General features: G+C 40.0%; 1 protein-coding gene across 5 annotated transcripts in view; it reads left to right on the top strand.

Annotated features, from left to right (window-relative positions):
• The window catches only part of MID1 (midline 1), a 254,008-nt gene that overhangs the window by 180,525 nt on the left and 58,270 nt on the right, over positions 1 to 15,213 (top strand). For all 5 annotated transcript variants that reach the window (XM_075263953.1, XM_075263951.1, XM_075263952.1 and 2 more), the window contains exon 3: positions 7,648 to 7,743. In XM_075263953.1, coding sequence (XP_075120054.1) covers positions 7,648 to 7,743 — 96 coding nt within the window. The remainder of the gene's footprint in view (positions 1 to 7,647; positions 7,744 to 15,213) is intronic.

Genomic DNA, 15,213 nt, shown 5'->3' with positions numbered 1-15,213 from the left:
TTCCATTTGCATATGCTCTCTGTGATGGCATAGTAGACTGAGCTGCTACACACAGAAGGTGTGGTATATTTTCTTTAGATGTGATGTAAATATATGGTATATTTTCTTTACAATTGGGTCTTGTATGCTTGCACAGTATTGTATTGTGGAGCCTTCTATTGGAGGCACGTTGACTGTCATGTTAAAACTTTTATAAATCAATATGTTACGTAAATAGTTCCTAATCACTTTAACTCAACAAAAAATGACCTATTTTTATCCTAACATTTTGTGTTAAATATTTTTTACGAAATTTTGATATTTTTATAAACTACTGTGTCCTGCAAGCCTAATAATAGACTGACCCTTGTCAATTCCGTAGGGATTTTCATTGCAGCAGTCACTTCACTTACTTCACAGACAAGAGAGACAGGATCACAGTAGAAGATCACACCTTCACGGATAACACTCATAGTGACCCTCATTACTTCACTATTGACAATGATGTCACAGCTTATCTATTCACTTTCCCTGCACAGAGCATGACTAGAAAATCCTCCCACAGACCTCAATGAGTTGACTCATAGGGAGTTTTTTTTACTCCCTATGGCCATGACTACTCTGTAAAGCATATCATTAAATGCTGTTAAATGTGCCAAGAATCTCAGGCAAGATCCTATCCCCATAATCATGTACAGAAAAAAAAAATCTAAATATAAAAACTTAGTAGAAAAAGTTATTGTTTATAAATTAAAAAATTGATGATCTATTCCCTTTAAGTTGGCTACATCTGTACAATGGGCAATTCTTCAATGGAAAAAAGCATAGTCAAACAGACTCCAATATGTGGGTATGGATATTTAAAGGGGTTCAGGATTCTGGCAAATCACAGCGTGGGCTGGGGAAGGCCCGACATTAAAGGGAAAAAAACAATTGTCGTCCTGTGGCTGCTGACTCCACAGTGGTCATACGCGGTGCAAGACTTCCACCCTTTAAGTGAAAAAACATATATATATATATATATATATATATATATATATATATATATATATATATGTATATATATATATATATATATATTACATCTCTCTTCCCTTGCTGACATCTAGACCTCCTGAGAATGAGATTTTATTCTGAGCGTTCATTACTTTTCCTCCAAGACTATGTAGGTTCTATTTATAAATGCTGTGTAGAGATAGACATATCTGAGATAACTAATGGCAAGTAGATACATGGCCTCCACTGTAAATCCCTTATATCTGTTTGGTTGCGAGGCAACCCTTTGCTCGTCATCTGTCGTGGAATCATATACTATGGCCAGTGGATGTGCTGGGAGCTGTGGTATGTTCTCCTCAGGATCGCTCCTTGTTGTGAGGAACCAGTCACCTAGAAGGAAAGGATCATCTCTTAGAGCAAAATGAGCTGATTCACAACTGGCGCTTCCACATTCTGGAGACAGACACCACTGGCATTCCATAGCATTAGGAAGTGAAAATGACAGCCAGCGGCACAAATCTCTGAGGACCACAGGATGACTGAACATTTCTGGGATTTATGTCTTTCCTCCCTCAGGCTGTGTGGTATGACAATGTCAGTCTACACTGGCTGCAAGAAACATTTGCTTACATTATTGTAATTGTGAACAGAATGTTCAATCTCTTGCCAAATTAAACTTTCCAATACTAGAGCTTGTGTTCTTGGTTTAGATCTAAAGACACGAACTCTAGGTGTGTGATAGGTGTTGTGTGTAGATCTGTTAATTCTGCAACCAAATCTAGTTAGGACTTCCCTGGAAGCATTTATGGTCCAGTCGTCACTTTGGGTCTTGCCTATGCGAGTATTCATTTCATATTCACACGAATGTTGTATATAAAGGGCTTTTTCTGGAGGTTATTTGAGGGCTATTGCTTTTGTCCCTGCACACACACTTTACAGAGAGTACACTGACCCCTGTATATCCAATAGGCAATGTGGCGTTCAAGTCCAGAGTTGGCTTCTGATAAAGGCATAAACCCTGTGTGGTTGCATATGTGGTCTTTGTTAATGCTAATAAATTTATATTATTGGGTGCCCAACTGGTTAGTTGTGAAATAAAGTATCAACCTCTCCTTTCTTTAGATTATAAGATCCTTTTTTTAGTTATCAGAACACCACCTCCCAGAACTAATATATCACCGTTTAGACTACAGGTACCCCAGATGTTTTATCAATTGAAAATAACAATGGGACCAAGGCACTGATTTAAAGGGAAATTGTCACCAATTTTTAAATCTATTTATTAAAAGAAGGTAGTGAAGTTATATATATTTTTTTTTTATTTTCTGATTGCAGATTTATTTTATTTTCTGTACATGATTGTGGGGGCTGCCGTTTTGCCTGAGCTTTTCCTCTGCTCTGTTAACAGCATTTAGTGATATTCTTTATAGCCTAGTCATGGCCGTAGGCAGCAATAGACTGGAGCTGACTCATTGAGGTCTATGGGAGAATTTTCTATACATGCTCTGTGCAAGAAAGGCGGTAGATAAGCTGTGGCAATATCAGCGGATTGCAATAATGGGTCACAATGGGTGTTTTCTGTACAGGTTTGAAGTTCTATTGTGATCCTGTCTGTCTTGTTTGTGATGTAAATGAGGTCACTGCTGAAATGAAACCTCCTAGAGCAGTGATGGCGAACCTTTTAGAGACCGAGTGCCCAAACTGCAACCCAAAACCCACAAAATTTTCGCGGAGTGCCAACACGACAATATAGACTTAATACTATGCGGATCCACAATTGCGGACAGTTACTGACCAAAAATTACAGTCATGTGGGGCTTTACAGAGCTTTCAATAATACAAACAACGTTGTACTGAAATGTAAAGGTCTCGGCATTTGGTACTTTGAACAATTAATTTTCACTATTTACATCGCACAGGATCTGTTTTATAGTTACCGTGTAATATTCTTACATCCTGTACTAATATCACGTCTGCTATAAAACAGATACTGTGTGATATAAATAGTGAGGGGACCCCAGACAGTATTATATGCTCTGCAGTGGGCCCACCACACAATATTATATTCTCCACAGTACCACAGTAGCCCCCCAGTGTTATATGCTCCGCAGTAGGTGTCCCCCCCCCCACAGGATTATATGCTCCACAGTGGCATCCACACACAGTATTATGTGCTTATAAATAGCCCCCCCCCCAGTATTATATGCTCTTTAGTATGCCCCCCCAGTATTATATGCTCTTTAGTACACCCCCCAGTATTATAAGCCACCCCAGTATTATAAGCCCCCCCAGTATTATACACTCCCCCCAGTATTATAAGCCCCCTCAGTATTATACACTCCCCCCAGTATTATACACTCCCCCCCAGTATCATACACCCCACCAAGTATTATAAGCGCTCCCCCCAACATCATATACACAGTGAGCCACTCTCATACTCACCCCTGAAGAGCCGCCGGCATCCACCTTCTTGTCACTGGCGGCGCTGATGACGTCATCGCGCCCGCATCGGGGCAGAGGTCAAACTCTGCAGCCAGTGTAGGCCGCGGTCGCGCGATCCGCGGCCTACCCTGATAGCTTTCAGCTGTATGTGCATTTGCACATACAACTGAAGGCAGTGATCGCTCATCAACGGGGAATCCTGTACCGGATTCCCTGTTGGTGAGCAATCCGGGCGACCGCACGCGTGCCAGCATGGAGGGCTCTGCGTGCCCTCTCTGGCACGCGTGCCATAGGTTCGCCATCACTGTCCTAGAGTAATAGCCAGCAGGACAGAGTGAAAATACAGATATAGAGATGAGCGAACACTGTTCGGATCAGCCGATCCGAACAGCACGCACCCATAGAAATGAATGGAAGCACCTGTGACGCTGACTTTGCCGGCAGCCGGCCGGCGTCACAGGTGCTTCCATTCATTTCTATGGGTGCGCGCTGTTCAGATCAGCTGATCCAAACAGTGTTCGCTCATCTCATTAGTGTACTTTTTAAACATGGAAAATTTAAAAAAAAAAAATTAAAAAAAATTCATTGTTTCTCATAAAAACTTAGGATTTAAAAACTAATCCATTTTTGGTGACACTTTCCCTTTAAAGAGAATGAGTCTGTATTCAGATAGACATACACATTTTGTCTTGTATAGCTATCCATGAAACATGAAATCGTTTTAAAATTTAATAATAAAAGTAAATTTTTATGGTGTTAATTGGGAATTTGACCATGGGATGGAAAATTGATAAAGACAGATGCTGGATTCTTCCCTAAATAGCAAGGTGGGCATTAGTCTTCTTGGTAGTCATCAGGGTAGGGCCCCTTTTTTTTTCTGTTGCTCTGGAGCCTCTTCACCTCTAGGGTCGCTATATATTATATATGTGAATGAATAAAATGTGTACATATATACGGGTTATATTTAGTAGTATATTTCTTATCTTTGTGTCGATTATGTGCTAGTTAGTCTGCAGATCCTGATATATAAAGATTATTATCATGACTGTAGAGTCCTTGTCTGGTTGTCCTGGATGCTTTTCTCATAGACGTTTATTGTCTATTTTATGGGATATAGAGTCGTCAAAAAGAGTGGGGTTAGATCAAGGTCAGCCATGTCACCTTTATCTGTGGCACCAACACCGCCGTCTGTCTGCACAACTTTATGTAATCTGTGTACTATTTGGTGAATGACTGGTTTATTATACAATTATTTTGCTTGCCGCACCACTTTTAGGAGTATTATGTGGTTGTTAAATCCCAATAAACAGCAAAAACCACAACCCCATAGTCCCTTGAGAATATCTCTCTGGTTTATAAAATGCTGAATGTTGTTTTAATATACTGTATCACATGAGACACTGTGCTGTATAGTGGGTTTTTTTTTATTTTTGTAATAATGTGAATATATACATTTTCTGGCATTGTGACTGTAAGACTGTCTCTATATGCACATAGATATGATATTTTTATTAGATCATACAGCAATTGGAGCTATGGTGTGCCAATCCAAGTGTCTGAAGGACACACACAGTTACACCAGATATTATTACATAAGCAAAAGCACTGATGCCCAATATTAAAACATAACATTTATTTATTCCTATATAAAAAATACCTTGATCCCTTATAAAATATCCTTGTGTAAGGACAACAGACAGTCAAGCTTTCAGACTCAGCACATGAGTATTATTCTTTCCTCACCCATGTAGCAAAGCCCAACCGTCTATCAGATGTAATAAATAGAAACGGTCTTACCAGGTCTAGTCGCCGGCAGGAGTACTGTGGACAAAAGGGTTAATTCAGGAATCGAGGGAATTGAGGGTCATTGTGAGAATATGCATAGGGAGGATTCCTGAATTAACCCCACGGACCTGGGGATGATCTTATCTCTCTGCCCAGGACAAGTGATGTAGCTCCCTGCTCTCAGGAGGGAGGGCGAGCTGAGTGCTCGGAGTAGCTTGTATTTCTGAGCTCTTTATCTCCCTCTTCCAGTTATCAGGTCTGCTAATTCAATTTTGCTGATAAGGGCTGAGACAGAGAGTATGTTACTTCTGTATGTAAACACAGACCTAAAACGGAGTTTATTGCAAACTGACTCTTGTTCCTGTAGCATGTAAATTTGGGATTCTCATCACCTATCAAATCCAGGTCTGCTACATCAGCTTCATATTGTACATCTTCCAGTGATACTGTGGTAATTTATTTACAACCAACCCTCATTACTGACTGCAAACATGTACTCCTATGAAGAGAGCTAGCAGAGCTGGCTTTGTCTGGGAGACAGCAAGTGAATCCCCACCCACAAATGTACCGAGAAAACCAGGAAGTGAACAGAGCACACAGCATGCAGGTTGGTGAACGGGTGAGATGGGAATACCCCTTTAAAAACACCACATCTAGTGCTGCGTGAACAGAGCTTAAAAAATTTGAGAATCTTTTTATTTTATACTAGCTTTTACCCGCGACTTCGTCTGCGGTGATTTGAGAATTGGGCGGACACAGACGTGTGAAACTGTAAAAGTGCTTTAAAAAGTTTGGTGGGATAGCAAATGTGATGTGTTATATTGTGTATGTAGTGATACAGACAATGTGATGTGTTATATTGTGTATGTAGTGATACAGACAATGTGATGTGTTATATTGTGTATGTAGTGATACAGACAATGTGATGTGTTATATTGTGTATGTAGTGATACAGACAATGTGATGTGTTATATTGTGTATGTAGTGATACAGGCAATGTGATCTGTTATATAGTGGAAATCTATATGTAAATGTGAGTGAGTAGAGTGAGGGCTACTCCTGAGGTGACAGTAAGGAGTGCGCAGGCAGGTTGAGGCAGGAAATGCCAGGCAGTGTGTGTGAGTCTATAGCTGGGGCTAGGAGTCCTGCTTTTGTGAGTCTCCTGCTAGGAAGCCATGTTGTTTAGTGGCACCAAAAGTAGCCTGTGACTCAATCCTAAGGGAAAACTATGTTTGTGGAAAATTGCACGCAAATCCGTCCAGGCGTTTTAGCGTGATTGAGGAACAAACATCCAAACTCTCAAACATCCAAACACACAAACTTTCACACTTATAATATTAGTAGGATATACAGGATATAAAAACCTACCATGGCAAACATGTTTTGAGCACTCTTTCAGCCACAAGCTATCAACATTTTATACCGGTAGCATAGCTGTGCCTTAAAAACCTAGATGTTTATGTCAAAATTCAAGGGTAGCTTACACCAATGACACGCCTTTTATTTTTATATATTTTTTTTTATTTTGCTTACTTGTATAGTTTCAACATATTCTGCAGTACATTACAAACATTGGTCAGTCACAATTTACATTTCCTATTAACATGTCTATGGTGTGTGGTAAAAAACTGGAGTACTCTGACAAACTCCGGAAACACAGGGAGAACATACAAACTCCCTTGCAGATGTTGTCCTTGCTCAGGCACTTTAAGACCTTTAGACCCCATGGACATGACAGAGTGTGCATCCAATTGTACAGCAGAATGCACTCAGATGGCACTCGATGAGTGTTGTCTAAGTCCATCCCATTATGGATTCATGTCTATGGGGGCTTCTGATTCATTCTGTTCTTATGACACAGATCAGAATAGGACCTGATCTATAATCAATTGGCATCAGAACAGAATGTATCCAAAGCCCCCATAGACGTGAATGCACTCGGATAACACTCAATGTCACTCCGGGTGCATTCTGTCGCAGACTCAACCCTACAATGGACGCACACTTGGTCATGTGCATGTGATCTTAGCAATGTGGTTTATTTTGTATTTTCAATACATTTCACTAAAGATTCAGGTTTTTCTTGAGTAGATATGTTGTCCGTCATTACTTGTAACATTGATGCATAAAGATTTTTGTTATGTAATTGTCCAATGGACGTTGAATGAAATATTGGTAGTGGTAGACTATAAGGTTACTACAAGGTTACTATCAAATAGGAGAGCTAAGGTCATGTACTTTGGGAAGTGATCTTTCTTTGTACTATTATATAAACAGTTTATCATAGCAGACAAGTCCTGTATGTCTGGCTGTAGTAAACATGACAGTAGATAGAATTTACCTTCTTTGTCTCCATCATTTACATTACATTTTCTCTTGTGCTACTTTATTCTAGAGGTTATAAGCGCTGAAATATTAACTATCCTGTGTTTCTCTATTTTACAGCAAAGCTTGGAAAGCAACCTCACCAGCCTCATCAAAAGGAACACGGAGATGGAAATGCTGTTAGCCAAGCTTATTCAGACATGCCAGCACGTTGAGGTGAGAGCTGATCTCTCTAATATTTCTCGGTCATTATAGCCATAACAATTAGAAATACACCCACCGGGGGATTATTGTAACTTTCATTTGAAGAGCAGTTCAGAGGCTTTCATGGCAGAGGATTTTACTTGTTGAGTCATGAAGATTTGCTATTTGTATTGTTGGAAGTTGCACTGGCTGGAAAAAAAAATAAAAATCTGAGACTCCTAAAGGTGTTTTCCGGTCTTTTTTTCTTTTTTGTTAAAGGAACTTTTTAGGTGCATTTCCCACCATAAACTGGCCCCATCATGTGCAGGATCAAGTAATTCCCTTTTCTTTGCTGCCCCTCTGTCAGCTTTATGTTGCAGCAAGGTGAAGTCTTAAATTTTTGACATTATAAAAAGTCATATGTAAGTTATCCTAAGTTGTTACAGTGGGCAAGGAGCCGCTTCAGCCTAGTCATACAGCTTCCTTCAGTCTGAAAACCCCTTCTAAGGCACTGTATTAGACTATTAGATGGACCTGTTTCTTACTTTAAAGAGTGCAATGTCTTTAGACCTAGACCTGACACTTTCCTTTTTAAATGGTTATTCCCCTTCCAATCGCCAAGGTAGGACTTCCTAAAACAGGCAAGAGGTGATCCCCTGCTCCGATTCCATAATTCCAGAAACCGCGTAGCTTTGCTGTTCTAGACACTGGCCGTTCATCTCTATAATTGTCACAGAAACAGAGTAGAGCAACTACATTGATAGGGACAGTTTATTCCAGGGGTCCTCAAACTTTTTAAACAGTGGGTCGGAGGCAGAGCAGGTCGCACAGACATCGGGAGCGGTGCCCTCCAATAGGTAAAGTGAAGTGCACTCCATGGCCTGACCCGAGCTCCCTAGGAGCTTCATTATAAATGCACGCCTGCCGGCGTTGTCGGCGGGGCCATACAGAAGTGCTTGGCGGGCCGCATGTGGCCCGCGGGCCGCAATTTGAGGACCCCTGATTTATTCTCTTCTCAGCCATGGTTTGATGAGATGAGAGGAATCAAAAAGAGTCAACTCTGTGAGCAATCTTCTTGCAGGTATTTTGATTCCTTCCTGGCATTACATAAAATCACTTTAAACACATTTAATTCTTAATGTTCAAACACTTCAGATCATGTCAGATATTTCCTGTTGATGGTATCTGCAGAGATGTAAGAGTGGTTCCAATCTAAGAAACGTCTCCAACATACTTCTTACATTTAATACCCAATGTATACACATTGTAATCTGCGGAAATTGGTTCCTCCTTGAGATTACTTTCATCAGCTGTGTTCCTTAATGATTTTATTCCATACATTTAGACTTGTGATGATTGTGGAACACTTTGGCTTCTTGTACATCTGCTTTTACTTTCCTGACAAAGTATCACAGGAATATAATTGAAACATCAAAATTTGAGAAAATCACGTCTTCTCTGCTGCAAAGTGTTTAGAGTACGGAGACTTTTGAAGTGGTTATGTCTTCTCCCCCCGTCCCACTTTCTCGATGCATCTTTTAGAATGGCGACTGATGCTATCTAATGAGAAGCTTGACAGACCCTGATCAAAGCAGAGACACTGAGCTCTTGTGTTATCTGACGTGTGGAAGTGTCAGCATTTTAATAGGAAAAGCGTATACGATTCCAACGAGAAAGTTGTTTTTGTTGCACAATCTACCATTTTTACTATGCCAACGTTGCTGGGCTGTATAAAGCACAACTCCTGTCATTAAGTCATCACTCTTAAGTCTGAACAACTAAAAACAGGTATTCCATATGTGTGTCTGAGCACGGGAGTTTACAGCCAAGTCTGGTTTTATTTTCTTTCATCTGTCATATATTAAATGCATTGTGCTGTAAAACTGATTGTTGCTTTTGACAGCTATTCATAGTACAAGCTTCAAAGAGAAAGGCGCTCGGTTCTAAAGAGCAGCGGCGATGTATGTTTCAGTATATATTACATATGTGGAAATCTGGGAACTCCAAAAACAGAAAACAGCACCCCATTTCACTACATTGGTTTGCTTTGCAGTTCTCAGGGTGTCTAACCATATGGGTGCTCTTCTTTATCTGGTACCAGTACTTCTTCATTTAAAGAATCCATTCTGGATTTGGCTGATCTGCTTTTTTACTTTCCTTTATTAAATACAAGTACCAACCATGCAGTGACAATACCCCCATAACCTTCAAAACACACAGTAATAAGGGGCAATATGACGATTTGAGAAAGAGATGTGTGTTAATCGCCCATTGACTCCTTTTGCTTTTCTTAGCTATTGTGGGGTTAGAAATACATTGGGGAGGAGGGGAGCCATGAAACCCAACTTACAATGAAGGGCAGGGCTGGAGGGAACAAAGGAGAATAGACAATAAGTGCAGGTGCTATATATTGGGTACAATACTACCAAAGCAATGTAAACCTGACAGCTTAATGACTAGTGCAAACAAAGGCTAAAGCTGGCCATACACATACTGTAAGATTAGCACTGGCCGAAATGTGGCCGATCAATTACATGGTCAGATCATTGGCATTAACATTCTGACATCAGCATATCAGACGAAACTGGTAGATTAAGGTGATGGTTTGGCAACAAAAAAGGAAAGCCGACAAAGTGGGGTTGTGCAAAGTGGCCAATGATCGGCTGTATTGAGTTGTTCATGTACTTTCTGCCGTCTAGATGAAGAAATCCTACTGGACACATAGTTGTCTGCTGTTGGTCATCATGAATTATTGTATGCGTATTATATTCATGTGGTGATCGGTCATTTGTAGTGATGAGCGAGTATATTCAATCGAATACCTCCCCTCCATAGACATTGGTGTTAAAAAGAAAAAAAAAAAGCGCCAGGGGAGGTTGGAGGGGAAACGAATATATCCTGCCTCTCTGCATGGTATTCGACTGAGTACACCAATAAGTATGCAAATGGAGGTTTTTGATTGAATAGTAGTATTTGATCCAATACTATTCGCTCATCTCTACTTGTTTAAGTGTATGGGCAGCTTAAAGCATAAAAACTGAACAGTGCATGTGATTATAAGAAACTTAATAATATATCTTATTAAGGAGATCTGTTTCCTTCACCACTTATTAAGCTGTTCATCTGGTCCTTCTTCAATGTGATTGTCTTACATTATTTTGATCTCCGTATTTAACCTCATACACAGAGCTCTATGGTAATAGAGGTCTTGCGTAGGCAGCTGCTGTCACCTACATTATTGGTCCACTATCAGCCTCTTATCTACAGCTGAGGAGTATTAATAGGGCACAAAATAGCAGAGTGTGGCAGCAGCAATTATTTGAGTGTTTTTCTGTCCCCGTCCCCTATTCATAAACTAATATGTAGAAAGTAAATCTCCCTGAAATGTGGAAAAGAAGAGAAAAAATTCTTTGTTACAATTTTTTTTACTATTTGTTTATGAAAAGTAGAGATGAGCAAGTAGTATTCAATCAAATACCTCTGCGCCATAGGTATGCGCGTAAATGGCCGAACACCAAGGGGTTAAGCGCATTGAATATTCGATGCGTTTAACACCTTTGTATTTGGCCGCTTACATGCATACCTATGGCAGGGAGGTATTCGATCGAATACTGCTCGCTCATCTCTGATGAAAAGTTTCTTTATAGCTTCTTCTATGCTTTAAGAAAAATAGTCATTTCCAAAATCAGCAGTCACATTCAGTGAAATAAAAAGTTACAGTTTAGGAACCTTGATATCAAGGTCTGATTTCTTTATACTTACAGGCTGTAAAAAGTGAAAAATAATTTTTTATATATATATATATATATATATATTTGTATGTATGCTCTAGCTGTACGCCCTGTGTTCAGAGAGATACAGTATGGTAACTCATTTGGAAATATGAGACCTGTGTTAGCTACCTTTCCCTTCACTTGTGACTTGTTAGATACACACAATTGTGGTGACAGCTAAACTGCTCTCAATGTAGGAAAGAATTTCCATGGGAAATAATTCACCCTTTGACCTAACTAATAAAAGTCAGGTAATTTCGGCGTTCTCCGTTAGAAAAACAAATGTAACATTATGGCATCACTCAAGTTCTTAGTTAAGTGTTTTTAGTGGTGTTTGGGGAGTTTTCTCTTGAGTTTCTTGTTAGATGAAGCTCCATACTTTGTCATATTGTTATGGAATGGAAACCTTAATCATTTTATATTGTGGCCCCATCTAAATGGATCAGTGGTCATTCAGGGACACATCTGCTTCTGTCGAAGATAGCTTAACCCTGTATTCTTCTGCAGTCTCATAGAGAACAATGGAGTGGCAGCATGCCCATAAGAAAAATGGTTCTTAAATGTAGACAGTCTCTTCCAGCATTTTTACTTGTCAGAAGATTAAAGAGTCTTCACACTTGAATAAGTGATGGCATATTTCTCAGATATACCATAACCTGCTGAATGGTGAGACTTTAGCTGCCCTTAAAGGGTTATTCTATCTCTGCTGCTCCTACATCCCAACAACCAGTGATGGACTTTTGGGAACAGCCAAACACTACTGCTCTATGTAGTTCCCATAACTGCCATAGAGGTATAAGAGAGCTATGGAAACGGTGTAGCACAGCTGAACCACACTGTTTCCCTAGCTCCTGTTTACCTCTATAGTGTTATGGGAATGGCATACAGCAGTACTACTTAGCTGTTTCTATACATCCCGGCCAGGAGAACTTTTTGCCATCTCAGCAATGAGTTGCTATGAATAACCCTTTAATCCTAGATTTCCAGAGGATGCCTTTAAAACAATATGCAGTGAACTGAATAGGAATTTTCTTTCCACTATACAGTTTCTTGTATATTGACTTGTGACAATTTAATAGTTCTCGAACCCGCTTTCATGGTTGTTACAGGGTGATTTCTCATATTTTATCAGCTTGCAGTAAAGGTTTGTTGCCAGGGTTAACAAAGGTTTCACCAGTAAGCTAGCATATAGGACGTTGATGGATAAATGTGTGGCCCAGATTAGTAGGCCTTGTGTGGCAGGCATTTTTGTTCTCAAGTGGCATGCTGGGGAGCTGCCAGCAATGCATGAGAAATATGTTTTTACGGCCCATTACAGAGCACTCAAATTATGGTTTTGTTTGTCCTTTTGGCAATATTCCCAGAAATAAGGCTCCAGAGCCACCAGCACTTTGGACCTAACATGACTGTACTGTACCACCCAGGTGTCTTATTGAGTAGTTCCTTTACGTTTTTTGTTCCAGGTCAATGTATAAAACTAACTCTATATATACTGCATGGCTTGTCTTTATTAGCTTTACAGATTTAAGTCTAACAGTCTATGAAAAATAAATATACCACAAATTGGAACGGTCTTTGGAATAAAATATGCAATTATTGGCCATGTCTGTGTTCAGAGGGTATCGTCTACTTGTAACCATACAATTACTTCACGCTTTCTCTGCCTTGTTTAAGTATTCCACGTCTAGTAAGGTGACCTGCATCGTAAATGTGTATAAACACCTCTTGACCTCCTATGTAATTGTCCTCTTATGGTAATGTTCACTTGCCAAGATGGATTAAATTTGATCAAACATGCCTCGAAGTCATCTCATGCACATGAATACTGTATGACGATTGAGTTTCACCAGAGCAATGAATTGAATTATGTTCGAGTGCAACCTGCAGACCTGTTCAGACAAAGAGGAATCTGTTTGGGATGAAGGTTTATTAATGAAATATATGGAGATAGAGGACTCGTTTTACTTCTTATTTATTTCACAACATGAGTTAAGTAGAAGCAGTCTCTTCTATGAGGTCCACCAAAGATTAAAGTACTATAAAAGTGGTTGATACAATACTCCAACCACTGCTTCAAGCCAAGCGTCCATGGTGGAGGGTTTGGCTGCAATAAGCTTGAATGAAAGACCTAGAAATGGTCCCGCCAGCTTGTTTGTTAGGTTCTTTTTACTACAAAAAAACAAAAAAAAACTAAGTCACCAAGTACAAGATGCCAAGTGACATACCTCCTTTCCAGTTTGCCCCTGATCAGTTTGGCTTTTTCATGTAACTTAGCTATTTTGTCACCAAGTGGATGGTAACTCAGTGAGCGTTCCTCTCGAACTTAATATATAGGATTTTCAAGCACTTGTCCATCATCTTGTAGTTCAGCCCCAGAAGTCTTTATGTGTTGGTTAGCACATATTGATATTCCCTCATCCATTTGTTGGACAGTGCTCAGCATAACCTATAGCAGTGATGGCGAACCTTTTAGAGACAGAGTGCCCAAACTGCAACCCAAAACCCACAAATTTATTGCAAAGTATGGTGGTGTAAATGGGGCCTTACCAAGCTTTCAATGATACAAAACAACTTTGTGCTGCATTTGGCATCATTGTGAACAATTAGTGTTCAATATTTACATTGTGCAGGATATGTTTTATTGTGACTGTGTAATGTTATTATGGTCTGTACTAATGTCACGTCTGCTATAAAACAGATACTGTGTGATATAAATAGTGAGGGGACCCCACACAGTACTATCCGCTCCATAGTGGCCCCTAGATGATACAATGTGCTCCACAGTGGCCCCCACACGGTATAATCTGTCCCACATATGGGTGCCCACACATAGGGCTCTGAGTGCCACAGGTTCGCCACCATGGACCTATAGCATTCCCTTTTACTTATAGGGATACCTTGCTTCCGCCGTGCAAAATAGGCAAGAATGAAGAGAAATAATATGATAGACGCCCAGCTTGTAGGGCTCCATAAAGCACTAGAACAGGGGTCCTGTACCCTCACTGCACAAAAACACAAGGCAGAGGTAGACCGGAGAATTGGCCACACATGTTCCCTGGCATAAGTATTGCTATACTTGACTGTGTTCGGCAGCTTCATACACTGTTACAGAGCGGCAGAGTGTATGCGCGACCATCTCTACCTTCAGTCTATTTCACTGACCACGGTGAAGATGTGTGGTCATACTTGCTCTTGGGATTGTATGGGTCCCAGCACTACAATTCCCATTCATTAGACGTATATCCTTTATCTTGTGGTTCGGTGACAAATGTCCTATGTGGGATAAATCCTTTAACATATAACCATCAAATTCATTTTCATTTAGCGGAACAGTTTTCATTTCCAGTTATCAATGTAATCCTTGAACAACCTTATACCATCTGTTAGTGAGTAACTACAAACCTCAGGGCACCGTGTAGTCATTGTTATATATGTATGTGACCCAGTGGCTAAGAGTATTTCTTTTTATATGTGGATGTTTCCAATTCAGGTCTTTCAGGAAACATGTCTGTTTTGCAGTTAAAATCTGCTCTTAATACATTGCGATTATCAAGTCCCAATAGTTTAAGATTTCTCTTTGATGTTTGGGAATGGAGCGTAAAAAGCTTGGGCTCAGTTTTATGTTTCAGAAATAAACATGCACAGTTGTTCTGATGTGAGACAACCCCAAGGACATTGTCCGTTTTGTAACAATTACCTGAAATACTGCTTTACAGTCCTACTGCTTTGA

This window comes from Leptodactylus fuscus, chromosome 2, assembly GCF_031893055.1.
Source record: "Leptodactylus fuscus isolate aLepFus1 chromosome 2, aLepFus1.hap2, whole genome shotgun sequence".
In the NCBI taxonomy this organism is placed as follows: domain Eukaryota; kingdom Metazoa; phylum Chordata; class Amphibia; order Anura; family Leptodactylidae; genus Leptodactylus; species Leptodactylus fuscus.
The sequence above is the reverse complement of the archived record's forward strand: the minus strand, read 5'-3'. Positions and strand labels throughout refer to the sequence as shown.